The 22,122-nt window shown below is 39.1% G+C and overlaps 1 protein-coding gene and 1 long non-coding RNA gene across 2 annotated transcripts; one reads left to right on the top strand and one right to left on the bottom strand.

Annotated features, from left to right (window-relative positions):
- Position 1: 1 nt before the first annotated feature.
- Positions 2–19,607, bottom strand: csrp2 (cysteine and glycine-rich protein 2). The gene is made up of 7 exons (XM_023266020.3): positions 19,468–19,607; positions 17,943–18,171; positions 15,679–15,803; positions 10,823–10,991; positions 8,595–8,724; positions 5,219–5,312; positions 2–229 (listed from the first exon to the last, which is right to left on the bottom strand). The coding sequence occupies exons 3-7, from the start codon at positions 15,788–15,790 to the stop codon at positions 153–155; spliced, it is 582 nt and encodes a 193-aa protein (XP_023121788.2). The 5' UTR covers positions 15,791–15,803; positions 17,943–18,171; positions 19,468–19,607; the 3' UTR covers positions 2–152.
- Positions 19,498–21,070, top strand: LOC129347870 (uncharacterized). The gene is made up of 2 exons (XR_008600181.1): positions 19,498–19,635; positions 20,588–21,070. It is a non-coding gene; the product is annotated as an uncharacterized LOC129347870 (long non-coding RNA).
- Positions 21,071–22,122: the final 1,052 nt, after the last annotated feature.

Genomic DNA, 22,122 nt, shown 5'->3' with positions numbered 1-22,122 from the left:
CTTGGTCTGTTCATGTTTTTATTCATATCGAGAGCACCTGTTTGAGAATAAAAACAACACAGAGGCAGGAAACGCGAGGAAGGAGGCTGAGAAATGTTCATGTTGGGTAGAGGAATGTAGAAAAGTGACTGTTGGTGCAATCCTGCTGAGCATCACTGAGCGTGGACCAGAGCGCCGGCTCCTTGGCCGTAACCGAAGCCTTTGGGCCCGAAGTTCTTAGCGTAGCATGCTGTGGAGGGACACAGGAAATATTATCAAGACTTATTCTTGCATTATTCATAGAAAACGATGCTTGAAAACCTGAAGCTGCAAGTTGATGTCGGGAAACTTTAGCGCAGCGGTCTGAATTATGACAAGTCGTAAGAGATATTCAAATCAGTCGGGGATGTAAACACGTAGATATCACCTTATATACTCTAAGTGTGTGTAACTGTTTCCTGTTTTCCCCTCTGACTCCTGTGGGAAACCAACATATTTACCAGCTTGTTGCGATGTCTGTTTGTCATGTGGGGCTGGGCAGGAAGTGTTTTCTCTGATAAAAGAATGTCTCCGCATTATGTCTATCCCAAACCAAAAGAATGACCATAAAGTCGCTAACATGTAACGAAGCACTGAGGAAAATTCTCTGTCAGTATAACAGATGTCTTACACAAACAAAACAAACACTGCTGATCCATTGTTCACATAAAAATACGTTTTATGCTTCAATTTTGACAGGATTATTGCATTTGGAGAAGTAAAACCTGTGTGATATTAAGGTAAACTGCACCTGAGGGGTTTAGTGGGATGCAGGATTTGTGTGTGAGTGACGTTTGTTGGGCCCAAAGTCAAGAGTTTTCAGTTTCATGACAACCGTTTACCAGGTTGTTTGCTGACCGTATTCTCTATGAGTGACACGTTCTAAACTCAGGATATATCCACAAACCTGTTCTTTACATCAGTAATCCCACTGAGCTCAGACGTGCAGTCAGAGTAGCACCAGTTTGACTGTTTCAGTTGGTGGTGCTGCTTTAACTGCTGGTACTGTAGGACAATATTAAAACAATAACAATAATTTTACTCTGGTATGTCCAAAAAACAAAGCGATCTCCTTTTATCCTTCATTATTTGGCACAGTTAGACCTGAATCCACTTGTTTAAATGTATAAAGTCTAAAGTTTAGGAGCTCTAACGTGCAGCTGTCACCTTAGAAATAAACAGCAGACTTTTAGAGTGCACTGAGTGGTAAAATAATCTCTTTATTATCTCTGATTAACATTATCAGGGTTGTTAAAAGAAGGCCAGGCTATGTTGAACTTGATTCGTCGTACTCGTGTTCTCAACACAAGATCAGATTGCATCAATACCACCTTAAAAAAAGAGAAAACTGTCCTGGTAAGAGGAGGAACAGCAGGTTTGACAGTGTTCTGAATGGCTTTACTGGTTGTCTGGCTTTCTATGCATACAGCTGGTCACATCTTTATGTTCTCATGTCAAAAGGCCCTTTTCACATGCAACAATAAATAGAACAGCATGTTACCATCTGAAAACTATTTGGGTCGTGTAACACCAGAACCCTGAAACTGAGGCAGATGAATGGAATTCTGGGATCATTTATTTGACCAAACATATAATGGTAGGAAACTAAATCATGACTGATTAACATGCATTTAATTTTACAGCCCCACTACTACACTAGTCTTGGTAATTGTGAATGAATTGCAATGCTTTCCGGGTTGCACAGTGGATTGGTGGTTAGCGCTGTCGCCGTGCAGCTAGAAGACCACGGGTTTATGTCCCCGCCTTCCCAGGATCTTTGTGCATGTTTTCCCTGCTGTACCATGTAATAATGTCCCATTAGAAAGTCCTAATGGCAGCTACTCCATTCTCTCTGCCTTGTAATGTCAGGTCTAATCAGCCAGAACAGCAAACACCCGTGTGTGTTTGTGTGTGTGTGTGTGTGTGTGTGTGTGTGTGTGCGTGCGTGCGTGCGTGTGTGTGTGCGTGCGTGCGTGCGTGCGTGCGTGCGTGCGTGCGTGTGTGTGTACAGGTCCTGCATGCTTTCCCAACTTCAGCTGCTTATCTCACATCAACACGTTAAGTTTAAAATGACCTCATTATTTGGGTTGTGGTAAAACAATGAGGTGCCAGACTGTAACCCTCTCTGTGTCATTCCTGGATTGTTTTTATCATAGAAAGAGCTATTTACAGTTAAGCCCGAAATTATTCATACCCCTAGCAAATTTTAACTTAAAGTTACTTTTAAATGTAAATAAAAGCTCAGAAATATTTTTTTCCACAATGATGCCTCTTGTACATCATCTTATTATCTTGTGGGAAACACTTGTGTCATTTCCAATCAAAAAAAAAACTTGCTGGTTGAATAAAAGTAACTTGAAGTTGAAATGTGCCAGGGGTATGAATAATTTTAGCTTGACTGTATATAAAATATGGCTGATCTCAGCTGCAAACATGATGTACCAGGTCTGTTGTCCACATCTGATGGGACGCAGCAACAGCTTCCAGATGTTGCTTAAATAGAGACAGGACGTCTCTGTTAGAGGACAGTGATCCGTCCCAGACAAAACCACTGATTGATTGCAGCACTGCAGTTGGGCCTGTTTGGTTTTCGAGCTGAGATGCAACATTCCTGCTCATCAGTGCAAGGTTTCATTATGACATTCAGCAAACATCATCCGCTGACGTGTGTGTGTGTGTGTGTGTGTGTGTGTGTGTGTGTGTGTGTGTGTTTCTGCCTGTTTTCTACGCCTGCCTGTGTGCATCAGTGTGTGAGCGTCCTCTGTTTAGTCAAACCATCCGGCCTTGTTGTGCTGATGAGGAGAGAGGAGTCACTGTGGAGGTTAGACTGCAGATGTTCTGCAGATGTAGCTCGACATGACAGACCAACACACCTAATGTGAAATATCTCTCATCTGGGACGCCACCAATGACAGCAGACTGTTGTTTCAAAGGTTTGTTACATGAGTCAATATATAATTGTGGGACTTTTTGTATCGTAGCTGACATTTTTTGCTGTTTTCAGGCCTAAAATCAACATGACCGCCTCTAACCAAACACCACATGGCATTTTTACAGAAAGGTTTTTCTGAAATATTATATATACAACTGAGTAAAATTGAAATTAAAAGTCATTTCTAAAGATATTGTAGTAAACCTGTTGACTACTTTATATTAAATAAGTCAGAAAGCCTTGGAGTCTGGCCAGTCTTTTCTTCAGGAGGAAATGACATCATGTGGAGCAGGTCATGTGATCTGGAATTAACACACTTCCTTCAGAGGTGTTTTTGTAATGGGGAACTTAGTTGAAAGTGATTTCTCAGACACAGATACAATTTGTTATTTTACATATAAAATTTGATATATTGCTAAAAAAAAAAAAAAACATCCGTCATGATTATCTTAAAAAGAACACAATCAAAACTTTCTGAATAAGCTCATTTTATTAGTGTTTAGCTAATTAGAAAATGGTTATTATTAAATTCGGTCGATTATTTAGTTGACATTTTAGTGATGTCCAGTCATTTTTTATTAAATAAGTGATTGTTTCCATAATAATTAATTATGGAATTTGTAAAGACATGATCAGAATGAACATAAAAAATATATATATTTTTTTTACTTTTAAATGTATGTAAGATACATCCCAGTGACTTCAAAAGTCCCTCAATTATATATTGAACCACATCAATGCCAGTCTATCCAGTTCTATTCTTGCTGATGACTGTCAAGCGTTTCTAGAGCGGTTCAGTGAATGGGAACAGTCAGCTTCTTTTCCAGCGTTTGTTAATAACTAGCTAAGCATTTTCATGAGCAGGTGTCATCACTAATACCAGTCACAAGACTAGCAGGAGAGACAGTCAGCAGCTGTAAATGCTACCTGTCTGAATCATGTATGGAAATGTAATCTTCTGTCTGCTTTGACTTGACACGCCTCCTTCCTGTCTGCTGGCTGTGTTGCATCATCACTGCTTTGGTTGACTACTTTCAGCTCTCAGTGTGTTTTCTGAAGACAAGTTTCTTAAGGCAATTATAAATGAAAAAGAGCTTTACTAGGATTAACAGTGTTACAGTCCTGCTGGCAGCTTTGTGAAACGGTACGTCAGCAACATCGGCAGGCTAAAGTTATGGGACAAACACCACCGTTCAAAAGTTTGAGGTCACTTAGAAATGTCCTTATTTTTGAAAGAAAAGCATTTTTGTCAGTGAAGATCACATTAAATGAATCATAAATCCAGTCTAGACATTGTTAATGTGGTAAATGACTATTGTAGCTGGAAACAGCTGATTTTTAATGGAATATCTCCATAGAGGTACAGAGGAACATTTCCAGCAACCATCACTCCTGTGTTCTAATGCTACATTGTGTTAGCTAATGGTGCTGAAAGGCTAATTGATGATTAGAGTAACTTATTTGTTTCTTTCATATAACCAAGGCTGTGTACCAACACCAGATTATTTTCCAGCACACACACAAGGTACAGCTACTGTAGTCGCCCATCAGGAGATAGTTACTCCATCTGGCAAAAAGTGTGTTGGATTAAAATGGCTGACTCTGCTAAAGTGAACTCCCATTCATCCTGAAGGGGATGTGAAAGTCTGTACCAAATGCCATGACAAATCTAACCTTTCAATCCCCAAAGCAACACTGCTAACGCTGCTGATGCTACTTAATGGTCAATTGTTATCAAACTTTAGGATCAAGGATTTGGGAACATCACGAACCCAAACAAACAAACCTAATTCCAGTTTCTGCGACATGAACAAAGAAAAACAGAACTGTAGATGTTCCCTGTCATACCCAACCTTCTCTGGCGTTGATACCTGCAGTGAATATCAGTCCATCACATGTGGTCAGTTTGTGATGCTCAACTCTGACTTCCTGCCATCACCATTTACTTGTACTTCCTGAGCACATTATTACCATTCAGTCAGTTCTAAACTTACAACTTAATAATAGATGTTGATCTGTTTCAGAGGAGAGAACTTATTGCTTCTGGATCACTCTGTAGCTGATTCATTGCTGCATGGTGGATTTATCCGAATCTCTCACTGCCAGCAAATGTGTTGGCAAAACAAATGTTGTTTCCCCCTGCATTGTTACTGGCTGGCTGTGAAATCTTTGTAATGACAGTAATCCACCAGAAAACCCGAAGCAGCGTCACAATCATTCTCTTGGAATGCTGGAATGAAACATTACACATATTTCGCATGATCTCACCTTTGCAGTAGATTTCTCCATCTTTTTCGGTCTGGGTGGTCGACTCCAGGCTCTTGCCACATTTTGCACAGCGGAAACAGTTCTTATGCCACGGCTACGAAGAGAAGCAGAGAGAACTGAATTTTAATACCTGCTGTGGCAGCTGTTCATGTCTGTCCTCATACTTCTACACCAGGAGTGTCAAACTCATCTTAGTTCTGGGGCCACATTCAGTCCACTTTGCTCTCCAGTGGGCCGGAGCAGTAAAATCACAGCATAATAACCAATGAATAACCACAACTCCAAATTTTTCCTTTGTTTTAGTGTAAAACATTTCACATTTAAGGAACTATCTTTTTACAAAACATTATGAACAACCTGAAAATTCTTAAGAAAAATAAGTTCAATTTCAACGATACTATGCCTCAGTTTATCATTTATACATTATAACTTATCGATCTACAAAAAGGCACAAAACATTTAGTTGTAGATATGTGGAACTGAATGATGTAGTATTTTACTTTATGATCAAAATGATAAAACAGACAAAAAAAGACAAAAAAACAACAAAAACAGGACAAAATGTTACAAAAATGAGACACAAAATGACAAAAACGAGAAACAAAATGACAAGAAATTGGACAATTGACACAAAACAAAACAAAAAAAGAGACAATTACACAAAAAAGTTACAAAGCGACAAAAAAATGGCCAAATGACAAAAATGAGACAAAAAATTACATAAATGACACAAGCGAGACAAAAAAATTACAAAAGCAAGAAACAGGACAAAAAAAAGACAACACAAGCAAGATAACAAGGAAACACAAAACGACAAAAACAAGAGACAAGTCAGACAAAATAAGACAAAAAACAACAAAAACAAGACAAAATATTACAAAAATGAGACAAAATGACAAAAGAACAATGAACAATCTAGTATTTTACTTTATGATCAAAACAACTTGTCATGGTCTTGAAATTATTTTAAATTTACAGTTTTACAAATTTACAATCTGCAGTTAATGTCTTCCTGTAATTTTTATACTTTACAAAGTCGTACCGCGGGCCGGATTGGACCCTCTGGTGGGCCGGTTTTGGCCCACGGGCTGCACGTTTGACAACCCTGTTCTACACTATATCTTCTTGAAATTGTTAAGCTTGTACAATATTAAAACAAAACTCAACTCTAGGTTTTTTTTCACTCCACAGATAATAATTGCAGAGGTTCCTCAGATCATATATCATCATTTCCTTCATTAAATCCCATCAAAGCAGCTCAACTTTCTAACAGCCTGGGGCCTTTTTTAATGTCTTCATTATACAGAAAATTACAGGTCATGCTTTAGCCTGTGAGTGGAGTTTCTCCTCCCATTAGGAAGCAAATTAGGAGCTCTCTGTCTGATGACATCACCTGCTATAAATCAGCTCATGTGAATCCAAAAGCGATCAGCGACAGGAAACGCTCCACTCCCATTTTTACAGGAAACAAAAATCCTTCAAACGTGAATCCTTTCTCCTCTGCGGACAGATTTTCGTGGGAGCAGCTGCTCTGAGACTCATTGATTTTCTTCTTCCAAACAAAACATCCTTCCAACACATCTCAAGAATGCAGCGTTCATCTACTGTAAATCAGCATGTCAACAACATCTGCCAGAACTCTGGTATGAGATTAACGCCAGCTGTTAGGAAGCTCCCATCCAAACTCATGGAACAGCTTCAATCACAAACAGGATTTGTGTTCTCTCATTAGCAGAGACCACACCAAAGCTCCTGCATGTGGTTCAGCACTGTGAGAACCACGTGTGATCAATCCAGTCGGACAAGTTCCTCCACTGTGTGTTGGGATGTAGACTGTGATCTTGCTCTGGGATGATGATCAAGAAACCAACACTGTCAGGATCAGAGGCATGCTTTCTTCAGAGGCTGTTCATGCTATAACTGTGTGTAATGATAGCTCTGTAAAGCTGAATGCATTCCACACTCCAGTGAGATAAATTACAAGTGCATGAATTATTTTGAACTGACACTGCAGCTTACGATCTGTGCAACAGATTAAGTTGTGTCATTAGAGTAAACAAGACAAACCAGCATAAAAATGCAGGAGGAGAGTCTGTGGCATAAGAGCAGATTCTAAGACCCACAGCTGAGTTGTGGTCTCTCCGACAGCGTCGTCATGACGATAAATGAATTCTCAAATCGCCCAAGTGTTGGAATTTTTGCTGCTTGGCTAAACTAGTGAAAGCTAAATAGCTAACTTGGCTAATGTCCTGGCAGATGGCTCAATTTAAAAGTTGTTTCTTACGGTTGAAACACGTCCTTGTGGATTTATGCGGGCACATTTATTATATCCAACACTGGAGATGAACAATGGTCCAAAACTCTAATGTCCAAATAATTACCATCCATTAATCATCACACATCTAGAGCTTCGCCACATGGGCTAATAATTCACCCTTGTTGCCTTATTTTTGCAGTCTGGTTCTCAAAAAATCCCTTAACCTAGTTAGAACCACCAGAGCTATAATAGGGCTTACTAGAAATTAAAGTGAGTCTTGATGAAGGTATCGTTTATGCAGTTCCAGTTATGATCCAGACAGCTACTTTCTCAGATAGACAAACATGCAAGCAAGTGAACTGATTCTTTTAAACATCCATGGAGGTGTAATATTTGTCTACAGACTACCAGTCTTTTAGGGATCCATCTTCTACAATGTAGAACTCATGAGCGTTTACATTTTAAAGTAATTTTGATAATGTTTTAGAAATATAAGTATTTAACAGAGCACCACTGCCTCCATTTTTCTATTCTGTGAATGCAGTTTGTTAAATATAACAGCCTATATTACAAAGGTTGCTAACTAAGGCTGCTAACTGTAAGTGGAGCCCTTGTTTCCCTGATTCTCTACAAACGAGTACAAAGTTAGTGCAACTCATTGAGCCACAACAGCCACATATGTGGGACATTCGTGGGTTGATGTATTGTGGAATCACCAAACAGAAATGATAAACAACATAGCAATCCAAAATTAGTTCATATTAATGGCTTTTAAGTGATCTATAAAGCATTGGTTCATTGTGTGTTACTAATTAAGCTGTTAGTACCACTTAAAAACAGGTGCCAACATCTAAACATTTTCTGTTTCTATCGTTTCAGATGTAAAAACATGTAAGTTGTTCACTGAGTATCTCACATTTTGAAGTGGACTGTTTGCACAAGACAAGGCTCTGAGATATTGTAATGGACATTTTTCAATATTTGTAAATACTATTCTATTAATTATACAGCATAATAAATAATGAAATGAGAAGACAGATCAGCTGTTGTCATTCAACAACAGTGTGAAAGTCAGTGGTGTGAACAGCCCTTAAACCATGCTTCAGGTAAAACTCTCACCTTCCCGGCACCCATGATCTTCTCAGCTGCATAGACAGAGTCTCCACACCGAGCACATTTCTCTGAGCCTCCAAACTTCTGGGCAAATTTGGACGGGTTGGTGTTGGTGGTGGGTCTGTGAGTGTGAGTCCTTAAGGAGATAAAAGAAGAAATAATGACTGTTTCAGAGCAAAATTCACCCAAAAATAGCACTCAGGTTATCATTCATATCTCTAAAATCTCTAATTCAAGCATTGGCGTCGACTAAACACTTAATTCTATCAACTGGAAGTTCTTAGAGTCTCAGAATATATATTTTTTAATTACTGTGTAAAATCCCTTTCATTCTATAGTGGAAATCAATAGATGATAACAGGAAATTGGCTCTAAAGTTGTCAGTTTTAAGGTTACACAAACATTCTCTGGTACTTTGTGTTCTTAAGAAAACATTTACTAGTGTTATACCAAGTCTGACCCAAAACATTGACATCCACAGTAATGAATACCTACAGGGTATGATCCAATTAAGTGTGATTTAAACATTAATTTATGTTTTAATTAATACATATACAGAAAAACAACTTAATACATCATTGCCAGAATGGAAAGAGACTAACAATCTATTCTCAGTCAGTGCTGGGAAAGGCTGAAGGGCACCCTGGGGCCTCGGAGCAGTGCTTATCGGAGGGTGACTGCCAGCTCCAGTGGCCCCTGAATGAAAGCCTTTGTGGTGGAGGACAGAGAGCAGGGTGAGCTGGACCCTTCTGGTTACATAATAAACTCTTTCATAACTATAATCACCTGACGTCTGGGGCAGGATCAACACTCTGGATGGGTGTGCGTGGGGATGTGTTTTTGTGTTTGTTTTGGGTGGGTTTACATCGTGCTCACACACATGCAAACTAACAGTTTCATTGGTTGTCAGATATCTAAATGGTTGTAGCTTTACAATGAGGGTTCAGAAAGTGAACCCATTCCGGTTGAGGGCTTCTTTCCGTTAGAGAGCAATGATCCTGATCTGTTAGCTTATGCATTTTACTCTTAATCATTACTCTAATTCTTTTTCCCTCCTGGATCTAAGCTGTTCACCAAACCAGCTGGGGAATGATTCAGCCAAGCTGGATTTGATAAAGAGGTAGACTGTTTGCCAATATTCCCGTCAAGGCTTCTTTCCTCTCTAATGGCTTTGTGGTTCAGGCAGTGAAAAACAGAATGGGATGCGGGATAAAGCAATGGGTTATATACACAGTTCTGACATTGTTTAACACAAGCCTTATGTGCTTGGTGTGCTGCTAAAACGCCCTACAAGTTACAGGATTGCTGATCTAATCTGTAATTGACCTCTGACAAATAGCAAGCATCACGAATAAAGGATATGTTACTACTGACACTTGTAGACCACATAGATGTTTACTCTTTTGCTCTGGACCTCTAGTCTCCTGGAGGTGGTTTAAGAGGCCTAAAACTAGGTTGCCATAAAAGCTTAGTTACAGGGCAGCCTCTTAAACCACTGGGCCACCCAGTACTCACCAAGATACATCCACCTACCTATCTACCTACCTACCTACCTACTGCCTATTTTTGTCAACCATTTTGAATCTATGTGGAATGGTTTAAGCTTTTCAGGACTCCTTGAAGTTTGGTACAATGAAAATAAAGCTGTTTAGAGACACAGGCTCTGCCACAACTAATAGACATCATTACACATAATGCACCACTGAAATCAGGGCTTCGGCAACCTCACTGCAGCTCTTGTCTAACCATGCATAATGAATGATCCTTTATTGAGACATTTCAAGATCTCATTTGTATTGTAATGAAGCTATAAAAATGTAAAACTCAGTCGAATTTAAAGTAGTTTCATAGTCACTGGCAACACTGCAGGGACTTTACTGTTCAATTGGTTCTAAATTTGCACATCTTTAGACACTTTCCACTTGATTCTCATTAGATGAAAACATTACAGAGCTTGAATGGACACAGCTTGGATGAGAACATTAAGAACCACAGATGGAACACAACCCTTAACAGCAGCATATACAGAAAAATGAATGACAGTATTGATATTATCACACATGATGTCACAAGTTCTATATTAAGCTGTGACTTGTGTTAGTTTTTCGTCATAACATGGAACCAAAGGTAATCTGATGGATACTTGACCACGGTTAGTCACCGTTGCATGAAGGACTTTACAGATTTGTGCAGAACAGTATTATGTACAAATATTGTGCAACAGCCTAGCTTACTCTTCAGGTTTGATTCCAAGCCGCTCTCCTCGGTCCATGTTGAGTGTTCCCGCTCCCTGTCCGTAGCCATAGCCTTTTGGGCCGTATTTCTTGCCGTAGCACGACTTGCAGTAGATCTCCTGATCATGAATAGCCAGTGTGGTGCTGTCTAAACCTTTCCTGCAGACCACTGAGAAAAGACAAAGAAGGGGGAGTTTTATAGGAGGAATGATGCTGTAAAATTAAAAAAAAAAAAAAAATATATATATAAGTGTGCCTGCAGCTTAAACTTTGCATGTGAAACATTTGAAATACTGGAAAGAGAATACCAGGTGGCATAAAGGCAACTACTAAAATAATTTTAAATGGATGGTTAAACGGGAAGTGCTGAAGTTCAGGAAGAGGGTACAGATGAAGTCAAACATTACAGGAGTTGAAATGTCAGCTAAAGTGCAAGTGAGAAGTGTAGCTGGATGGGTCACTTAAAGTCCTGGTGGAACTGTAAGTGTTGAAAGAAGATCTGTGTATGAACAATGAATCTGATGTGCTGACAAGAGCTGAAGTTTTTCTTTGTTCTTTAGGTTGGCATCATGGTGTGCAGCGGTTAGCCTTTATGAGTCTGGACTTGCTGGTTTGCTGAGGCCTCACTGGTTGGAGTTTGCGTGTTCGACATTCAGCCTGTGCAGCATTTCACTTGTCTTTTTCTCAAAAGACATGCAGGTATGTTAATTTGTGATTCTAATCTGACCCTGTGACATCCTCTTGCCCAAAGTAAGCCTGTAAACTGAGTTCAACTGACACTTCAAATCCTTTCAGGTTACAATTCTTCTTCATTGACGAAAACAAAACAAACACAAAAACTCCTTGAACTCAACGAAATCCTTCAACTTCCAGTGTTCACACACAATTTATTCTTACGCCCCTTGCAACAGCTTTCTTGCTCAATTTGTCACTTATACTTCAACTAAATACTGATTCTATACATAAAGTGAAACTTTAATTGAACATTTTATAAAACAACATATGAAAATTTTAAGAGGGTAAAAAAAATCCACTTCAGCTTCTTTTAGTATTTCAAACTATTTCAATGTCTCAACTGCAAATTTTTGTACGAATTTCAGTACTGTTCAAAAATCCGGGGTCACTTAGAAATGTCCTTATTCTTGAAAGAAAAGCAGTTTTTTCAATGAAGATAACATTAAATGAATCATAAATCCAGTGTAGACATAGTTAATGTGGTAAATGACTATTGTAGCTGGAAACAGCTGACTTTCAATGGAATATCTCCATAGAGGTACAGAGGAACATTTCCAGCAACCATCACTCCTGTGTTCTAATGCTACATTGTGTTAGCTAATGGTGTTGAAAGGCTAATTGATGATTAGAAAACCCTTGTGCAGTTATGTTAGCACATGGATAAAAGTGTGAGTTTTCATGGAAAACATGAAGTTGTCTGAGTGACCCCAAATTTTGAACACTAGTGTACATTGTACATGGTTAATGTGAACCGTTGCTATCACATAGCGGGATATTTAATCCCACATCCCCAAGCTACTCGACAAGATGCAATCCTTAATCATTCATCTCAAATACAAGTATCATCTTTTTGTGTCTATCATCTATGTCTCCTTTCTTTCTGTCTTCAGCTGTGATGTTTTTGTAAGTCTTTGGGATTTCTTTGTCATGATTCCCTTGTTCATAAGTATTTTAAGTCTAAATTTTCTGTGTCTGACATTTTTAGCAGCAATTTCATCACCACAACTCACGTCCCATCAGTACTGGATTCATTAAATTCTGACAACGTACAGTAGCTGCTTAAGAATTCCAAATTCTTGGTAGGTTTTCACTTAGTAAAGAGTGTTTTGTCTGAAAAAACAAAAGCACTGCAGCTGCTTAAGACTGCCCACTTATGCACATGCTGGGTGCTGGGATTACTTGAATTCATCGCACAATGGCTTTCACTGTGTGGCTGTCTGATACTGGTTTAAAATTTCACACAACCAGCAGGAAAAATGTGTCCATTCATGTCTCTGATGCCCCAGCCAACACTCAAAATGAAAACTGTTAGCAGCTTGTTAGAAGACTTCTGTAGGTCCCACTAAATGTCTCCAGAAGCCTGACATTTCCTTCTCATGCACCTTTGTCGCAACTGTTATGGTTTCTCTGAGTTTTTGTCCCAGTATTTTCAACTCCCCTCCGCTAACATCATTAATCTTCACGTGTTGCCACAGGCACTGACTGTAAACAAATATGAAAGACAAGTGACAGATAGGGTACATAGAGTCACATGAGGTTCAGCATAAAGCTGCCTTTCACACAGACATTAAAAGAGGTGAATGCCACAGAATGTCAAACCGAGAAACTGGAGGAAAGGGCGAAGAATTCAAAGACACTAAGTCCCCTTGCTCATCATCTCCTGGGTGGGAGAGTGAGACAGAGCTGTCTTTGTAACAGAATCGCTTGAAAAATAAACTCATCTTTTGTGGCTCAGATTGTTTTGGTCTTGTCTTGATAGCAGCTAAATGAAATCCTGGTCTGTGTGCGAGCTCTTTGCTGGAACATCTTTCCTGACATTTCAAGGATCGAGGTTCAGGATCAGGACAAGCCGCCTACCCGTCCAACAAACGGACAATAATGCAGTGTGAACTCAACAACCAGTGACCAGTGTTTGAAATGTCAGTGCAAGCTCTCTTTGATGAGCCGCGAAGGTGAAACTGAGTTCGAGAGCTTTTCTCCCGACTCTGTGGCTTCTCTGCCTGATCTTACACGGCTCTCTTCAGATTTGGACACCACATTCTACATCATAAATAATATGTTCAGGCTGATGCAATATCTGCTGCTGGCAGGCCTGAGATTTCTGTATTAAATGTAAAAACTATTGAAATATCCTAAAAGGGTTTTTCCTGCATGGTGGAATTTTTGATGCCCTCCCTCTTTAAAGCGGTTTAAGACATCCCCAAAGGAAAATCACCATTATTAAAAAAAGAGAATAAAAATAGCAATTCAGTTTTCAAATCAGATTTGCTAATTGGGGTTTCATTTTCTTAAGCATAATGGACAGTTTTGTTTATCAAATGATCAGAAACAACAAGGAAATTCATAGATTTCTGTCAAATAAGGTAACAGACATATTGCCTGCTTACTGTCCAACCCCTCAAAGAACCATTCTGACCAACCCTTCCTAATAAAACGTCTCATCTGTTTAAAACCAGCTGCTTCTTAGAAAAGATACAACAAATGTGATTGTTAGAAATTTGTCTGAGATTTAAGAGTTGACCTTTTTAGTACAATAAGTTCACAGTGCTCTTGTCACATTTATTATGTTTTATATAAGCCTCAGATGTCATAGCTTCTTTTAAGAAGAGTTTTAAAAACAGTCATTGATGCAACTAGAACACCACATGACAGCATCGTCATTATGAAGGAACACTCCAGCCATTTAGTGTTGCACTTTGGTAATTTTTTACAACATGTCCGAGATGTCCTGACTTTTCTGTTACGGACGCACACATGAATAGCTGCAGGCACGACGGATGGGAAGTTTTTGTTATTTGCTTTGAGTCTGAGTGCAGCAGATTGGTGTCTATGTATTACATGCATGTACACTACTGTTCAAAAATCCGGGGTCACTTAGAAATGTCCTTATTCTTGAAAGAAAAGCAGTTTTTTTCAATGAAGATAACATTAAATTCATCACAAATACAGACTAGACATTGTTAATGTGGTAAATGACTATTCTAGCTGGAAACAGCTGATTTTTAATGGAATATCTCCATAGAGGTACAGAGGAACATTTCCAGCAACCATCACTCCTGTGTTCTAATGCTACATTGTGTTAGCTAATGGTGTTGAAAGACTAATTGATGATTAGAAAACTCTTGTGCAGTTATGTTAGCACATGAATAAAAGTGTTAGTTTTCATGGAAAACATGAAATTGTCTGGGTGACCCTAAACTTTTGAACAGTAGTGTATGTTACTGCCAAGCATACGCACCACTTCAGTGGTTGTGAAGACACAGACTGTGGGCTGCACATGGACATCTGCACAGTCCAGTTGTCGTGGACTTTGGCAGATGACAAAACTTACATCACTTTTCCACCAGATGTGGAAAGCATAACACTGTACTTAAGGTCTTGAACAGGGCAAGCTCCAAAATCACCCTTCCAATAAAACAGGTGCCTGAACCATCCCTCTCTGGTAAATAAATGCTCACATTCTTCAAACTCAATGTCCAGAGTTGTATTTCAAAAAACTGTAGTCTCTAAGCTCATACTGAGGATTATTTTTTCAGATGTTAGAAAGCTCCTGTAGAGGCACAGAAGAAATAATCTATTTTCACAGCCTGACAAGTATTTCCTATCCCTCTACATGTAAAATCCATTGAATAACATTTGAACCAGAAACCAAAAAAAAAGATTATAAATTCAGTTGCTGCCTGAGTAGAAAACCATCCATCCATCCATTATCTATACACCGCTTAATGCTCATTAGGGTCATGGGGGCAGGAGTCTATCCCAGCTGACTCAGGGTGAAGGCAGGGGACACCCTGGACATGTCACCAGTCTATCACAGGACTACATATATAGACAAACAATCACACTCACATTTACACCTACAGACAGTTTAGAATAATCAATTAACCTCAGCATGTTTTTGGACTGTAGGAGGAAGCCAGAGAAAACCCACACATGCACAGGGAGAACATGCAAACTTCATGCAGAAAGAAGGCAGGAAAGCTGGGATGTGAACCATGGATCTTCTAGCTGCAAAGTGCTAACCACCAAGCTACCGTGCAGCCCGAGTTGAAAATCAGTATGTGTTAAAATATATTCCCTCTCCATTAAACATTTACTGTAGCTGTTAGATGTGTACTTACTGCAGAGAAAACAGCATTTGTGGAAACTCTTCCCATCACACTGCACCTCCTCAGCGTGGTAAACTGTTCCACGGCACGCTGCACATTTGTTGCCTCCTCCCCAGTTTGGCATTGTGTGTTTGTGTCTAGGAGGAGACAGAGAGATGATAATGAGAGGGTGAAGTATCATGTCTGTCCTCCTCTGCTTGCTTTAATATGTCCTCATCCAAACATTGGGAAAAATTTGATTCTATCCTAGTTCCTAAAAAAAGGATCCAGCAACACCCTCCTTCATTAATATGCATTTCACACCCATGTGGAGGATGCACCAGATGGAAATGGGCATCCTACTCATTGTCGTGAAGGTTAATTGCTGGTGTAATACCTTTTTATTAAACTTTATGGTTGCTATAATATCTGCAGAACTTATAATCACAGATTAGAACTGAAAACCACTGTTCCAGACCACAACTGCCGCCCAGCACAAACAAGGTCAGCCTAAACAACAGGGCAGACTAATACCCAGAGGAATGTTTGTGGGACGCTGTGCTTTAATGCTTTTGTTGTCTGACACGTTGTGGCTGTAGGACACAAAAACAAACTGGACGGAGGAAGTGTGAGAATGAAGTAAACACCGTTTTGTTACCGCACTGAGCCCACGTGACGCACACAGTAACTCCCTGACTCACATGTACATCTGCCTGTAATTGCAGAGTCACTCCCAGCTTTAAAATGTGTCAGGAGGGCGTTGATGTGCGTCCAAAAGAGACAAATGTACCGCAAAGCAAGCCTGCTGTGAGATCATACTTTGGAAACTAAGATTGAAAGGTGCTGTGACTCTTAATTAATTGAAAAGAAAACACAACACACTCGAAACCATAAGTCTTGCCTTTTACTTAGTGGTCCTCCCAGTTGGATTAGAGACTTCAGAACAGGCTTGAGCATGAAGGGGGATCAAAAGACCACTAACGTTACCCTTAAATTTTCCTCAGGGGCTGGGTGTGATGAGACGGTTGGTGCTGAAGTGTGCAGACCAACAAGTCGGCTGATGTGCACTTTGATAGAAAGACCACAGTCAGTTCCTGGTTCAGTGACTATATATTTGGCAAATTTCACCCAGTAGTCAGTATTTGTCCCTACAAAAGAATCTGAAACTGCTCTGAGATCATTGTTGGGCACTAAAATGTTTCACTGAATCAAGACTAATGAAACTTTATTATCATTGTACTGAGTGAGGGTGAGTCACTGCACCTTTTGAAAGGGGAAACTCTGGAATTCATTAATGTCTTTGTATGAACCTGAAATGTGATTTTTACTACATTTTTTCTAGGGACTTTTCACATACGTACAATCGTCCAGACACACTGTACATTTCTTAACTCTTAAAACCATGTTGAACCAATAGACACAGCTGGACCAAGTGTATTAGCTGAATGTAAATGGCAGTTCTTGAAATAAAATTGCTGTCTTTAATTGTTGGGATTGTTAATACATAAAAGAGGTTAACTTCTACTGCTGTACCAGTGGCTGTAACTTGTGAATTTGTCAGTTAACACGTTAAATTTATGTTACTAAGTTCAAAGGTTCAAGGGTTCACTAAGAAACATGTTTCCCCTTACTATGACATCTAATAAAATACATAGATAAATAAAGGCAACGGACTGCAATATGCAGCAAGCCACAATGAGGTAGTCCATGATTATAGGCTACTGTTTAAGTGTTTGGGGGTTTTTTTTGCTCTCACAAAAGGGTACACTTACATTTACATCACTATAAAAAACAAATAAAAACTAAGCCAGGTTTAACTACACATTTATAACATTGTAAGCTTTTTTTTTTTTTTTGCCACAATGCTAACTATCAGTCACTGTTGAACCAGTCTGCGTCATTTTTAACAAGGTAATGAAAGGCTACTAACTTTACCTAGCTAACTGCGAAGTTTAATATTAACGAACTACTATTAAATTTCGTCTCTTCTGGGTAAAAAATGTCCCAAACACCCCAATGTGTCTCAGTTATTGCTAAAACAATTACCATTTCGCACTACTACAGAGAAAAAAGTTAATTTAGCAAGAATTTGCTGCTAAAGTAACTGCGCAAAAGTTGCCCCACAGCTAGCTTAAACAGGTTAAAAAAACAAAGATATAAGCTCTAAATCAGACTACGCAGACAGTATCATGATAAATTAAATATGTATTCAGTAATTTAATGTATTCAATCTGTTTGATTTGTCAGTAAAAGAGTGAGAAATGTAGAAAATCAGCCCTCAGTTCTATAAAAGTTACCTTAAACGTCAAAAGGCAGACGGGCTCCAGATGTGAGGATGGCAGAGCTCCAGCTCGGTGTTAGCGGCGGATCCAGACTATTCCTGGGCAGCACACTTTACTACACTGACGCTCTGATGCCACATACTCTGAATATTTACTGTGGAAGGAGGCGTTTCAGGGGGCGTGAACTCAACACTGAAGCCTTCAGGTGCAGTAGGAAAAATCTAAATTCACATTGGTCATGAATCTGCGTGCAAAAAGAGAGGACACTGAGTTACTCCAGTATTCCTAAACACCAGGCAGAGTAAGTCACTGCTGTTTATTCAGCATGTGTAAAGCTACAGCCGTTAAGCCAAATTTTACTTTCCAGTAGAGAAATAAGATTAGCCTCACAGATTTACTTGACCAATTAAAATATTGAGGTTAAGACCACTGTTCCCTCTAAACTGCGCGCGTGCGCAATTGCGCACTGCTGACACGGTCTCCGCGCACAGAAAATCTGCGCTGCGCACAAAAAAAAAAAACAACCTAAATTGTAAATAAAATAAACACGTAACAATTCATTCTGTGCTATTTTTCAGTGTGAGTCAGTGAGTGACCGGTGACTGCTGCTGCAGCCAATGATGCGATTCACATACGTATTTACCATAGACTGTATATACTGGTATTTACGCAGCTAATCAACGTCACGCGTCCTTATGTGCAGCCATCGTTGCTGTCATAGATATGAATGAGTAGATAGGACACGCCCCTTTGAGCTGCGTGCTACAGTGAGGCTAAGCTAGTGGGGGAAAAGTTTTACTGCATTCCGTTGATGTAGACGGCGTGAAAACGGAAACAAGAAGTATGCCGGCTCACTGTGCTGCATACAATTGCACACTACGTCGTACGATTGAGACAAGGAAACTTGGAATTACTTTTCATAGGTAAGAATAGTTTTTGGCTCGTTTTTCATTATGAAATCTTGTTGAGAGCTTCCAGTCTATGAGAGCTAACTAGTTAGCCACTAGCAAAACACTAAGGCGAGCTAGCAGCTTGACAACCGAATACCAGACGATTAATAGTAGCTGTAGTATAGTTGTACAAGCAGTAGTAGTAATACTAAAAGTACAAGCAGCAGTAGTAGTATAAACAGCTGTTAGAGTCGTAGAAGTAGTATCAGCATTTGTAATAGTATTAAAAGTTGTAGTAGCAGTGCCAGTATCAGCAGCAGTAGTGTACTATCACTACTACTAGTAGTAGTCACATTACTATTACTACCACCAATACTACCAATAGCAGTTATAAAGCCTAACTCATGTATATCCAGATTACCATCTATGTTCTTCCTCCAAACCCATTTTATGATTGGGATTACAGGCAGTTCTTTAGGACTGCTCTCAAATAATTGAAATGTTACTAAACAAGGTTATACTTATCAAATTAAATAGCTCTGGTCTCCAGTATATTGGCAAATTCGGTTCTTTGTACTTAATTTATTAGCATGATTTCTTTTTAATATGTTGTGTACAGACTTAATTACTTCTCTGTCTACTGTTCTTACTCCATGTAGGTTTCCCAGAGACTATGGGTTGAGGAGGAATTGGAAGTTTGTCAGCTTAGACCTGGTGTCATTCCATCAGTGTTAAACTTCCCGGCTCATCTTGGAAGAGTACGTGCCAGAAAGACCACGACCAAGCAGCCTTGAGATCTTAGGCAGCGTCTCCCTGAGGTGGGTGTCAACGGTGTTCACGGTCAGGTCTGTGGTAATCCTGTCAAAAAACAAAACAGAAAAAAATCTAGATTATAAATCAACATGTAACCAAAGCACTCTGTGTATAACGCCATAGTATAGGATGTAGTTCAGAAAATGTCAAAGTATAGTATGCTTTACTCAAGAATAACATAGTATGGCCTGTAGTTCATAGTACAGCATGTTGGCAAGAAAAAAAAACAAAACATAGATTATTATGTGGTTCAAAAAGTGCAAAATGATAGGATGTTGCCTAAAATTGTCATGTATAATATGTGGTTCAAAAAATGTCATAGTGCAATCTATTGTCAAAATAGTATGTAACTGAAGAAAACATAAGAGTATAATATGTCATCTAAAAAATGCCATAGAATAATAATTTCATTGCACAAGTAAAAGTATAGTAACTTTTAAAACTGTTCGAATTCTTATGTTGCTAAAAAAAACAAAACTAAAACAAAAAAAAGTCAGTAATATGTCAATTAAAAAAGCCTATAGTATAGCATGTCGCCCAACAAACATCATAGTATAGCATGTCGCTCTAAAAACGTCAGAGTATAGCCTTTAGTCCACAGCTGTCAGTAGGTGAGGAGCAACACAAAAACAGTCCAAACGCTGGTTTCCAGAGGGTTAGACGATAATTTATTTGAAAGAGTAAGTTTACAACAACACAACATGTGAGGGGGTTAAAAGCAAATGGGTGTTAGTCAAATAAAAATAAATAAACAGAACTAAAAGTGAACTTCATGTTGACATTGATGGGCATTCCAACCAGGAACAAAGTAAAAGATAATCAATACGAAAAAAAAACTCTTCCTGTTCACCTCTTAAAACCCAAAAACACACCGCAGTAGCACCCGAAACTAAAACTACCAATGGGTTCCCTGTTTTCCTTTCTGAACAATTCAAAGGTCCCTCTCTATCTCCCCAGACATCCACCAACCACTGGAACACATCTCCAAAGTTCTGCCGGGCCATCTCAGCTTCCCCTCAGAAGAAGTGGCGCCACCTGCCAGATGAAGGAGCCTTTTGAGAGGCAGCTGGCATCGTGATTGGACTGTACTTTGGTCTGTTCCAATCCAGCTTCAGCTCCAGAGACGGCAGGCGGGACGAGTCAACGGAGGCCTGGTGGACGAAGGCATGCAGCTGAGTACAATCCAGAAAACAACAGAGGAGGAGTGCAGCAGACCAGGACCAGAACAAGCAGAGTAGCATCGTATGTCTCTTAGAAAACATCATAGTATAGCCTTTGGGATGAAAAAACGCCATCATATACATCGTATATTGTACAAATAACAAGTCAAAGCAAAGAGACATACATTGTAGAATTGTAGTAATTGTGGGCTGACTGATTTACTGATTATCAGTATTTTATTTTTACTGATTTACGGTAATAAATACATTTAAAAATGGTGCTACTTTGGCTCTGAACCTTTATCTACCTGTGGTCGCTCTGTCTTCTGGAGTGATTTGATTGGTTATATGTCACGAATAAAACTCCTTTAACTTAACATCTGTAAACAAAACAAAAACGTATCAAAGTTTTCTGTTAGAGTTTGTGTTCTTCTAAGTTTAACTCCAAGATTTTAAATACTTTCATTTACTGCAAATGAATATCTACTCCAAATGTCTCACTAATAATCATTATCAGCCTTAAAAACCCACAAAACACCCCTCTATACTGGACCACACTTAGTACAGTCCGGTTCCCCCTTCTATAAATCTGCTTGGAATCTTCCACTTCCTGTTTGTCAAAGTGACCTTCTACCTGGACAGGTTTTGTTGGAGCTCATGCAACAAACATTTTGGGTAAGTGCACTTTAATATGGATGGATGACACTGAATTAGAGTCTGTTTTAATGAGACTGAGTTAAGATGTGTAGCTCTGTCATTAAATAGGAAATTATTTCTCAGAATTCACAGAGAAAAGTCTGAAATGTTTGCTAGGTTAGCGTCCCACATGTTCTTTGGCTCAGCTAAAGCTAACTCTCACCAACTCCTGGATCTCTTGAGTTGCTTCTTGTTAAAATATCTTGCTAGAGGTGCTGAAGCTCAGAAAGTCTGAGATGTTTATTCAAAATAACCTCATTCTCAAGTCTTATCTAAACTGTCCTCTTTTGTTTGAACTTTCCCTAAACTTAGGAGTTAATGACAGAGCAGCACATTCAGACTCAGTCTCATTTATGTAGTGATTAAACTTCGGTGTCATTCATTGATGTTAAAGTGCAGTTTTTCAAACGTTTGTTGCACATGCTCCCGACCAAACCAGTCCAGGTGGAAGACGATGTGAAGAGAAAGCTCCAGAGGATGAATATCACATATTTACATTGGAAATAAATGTCCTTTAATTATACATTGTCATGCAAAAGTTGGATTTCCCTTTAATGATGTTCAAATCTTTGTTGAGTGTTTTGTTGATGTTGGTTCCTAAGTGTTTTCTGACACTCGGCCCTAAAGATTAAAACC

Source organism: Amphiprion ocellaris, chromosome 21 (genome assembly GCF_022539595.1).
Source record: "Amphiprion ocellaris isolate individual 3 ecotype Okinawa chromosome 21, ASM2253959v1, whole genome shotgun sequence".
Classification (NCBI taxonomy): Eukaryota; Metazoa; Chordata; class Actinopteri; family Pomacentridae; genus Amphiprion; species Amphiprion ocellaris.
Note: the sequence above shows the minus strand (reverse complement) of the source record. Positions and strands in the feature narration are given on the sequence as shown.

Excerpts from the sequence above, each read along its gene's own strand:
- csrp2 (XM_023266020.3), bottom strand. The coding sequence starts at position 15,790 with ATGCCAAACTGGGGAGGAGGCAACAAATGTGCAGCGTGCCGTGGAACA. Across the intron at positions 10,992-15,678 it reads CAAATGCTGTTTTCTCTGCA|TGGTCTGCAGGAAAGGTTTA; the intron begins GTAAGTACACAT and ends GTCTTTTCTCAG. Across the intron at positions 230-5,218 it reads TGGAGAAATCTACTGCAAAG|CATGCTACGCTAAGAACTTC; the intron begins GTGAGATCATGC and ends GTCCCTCCACAG.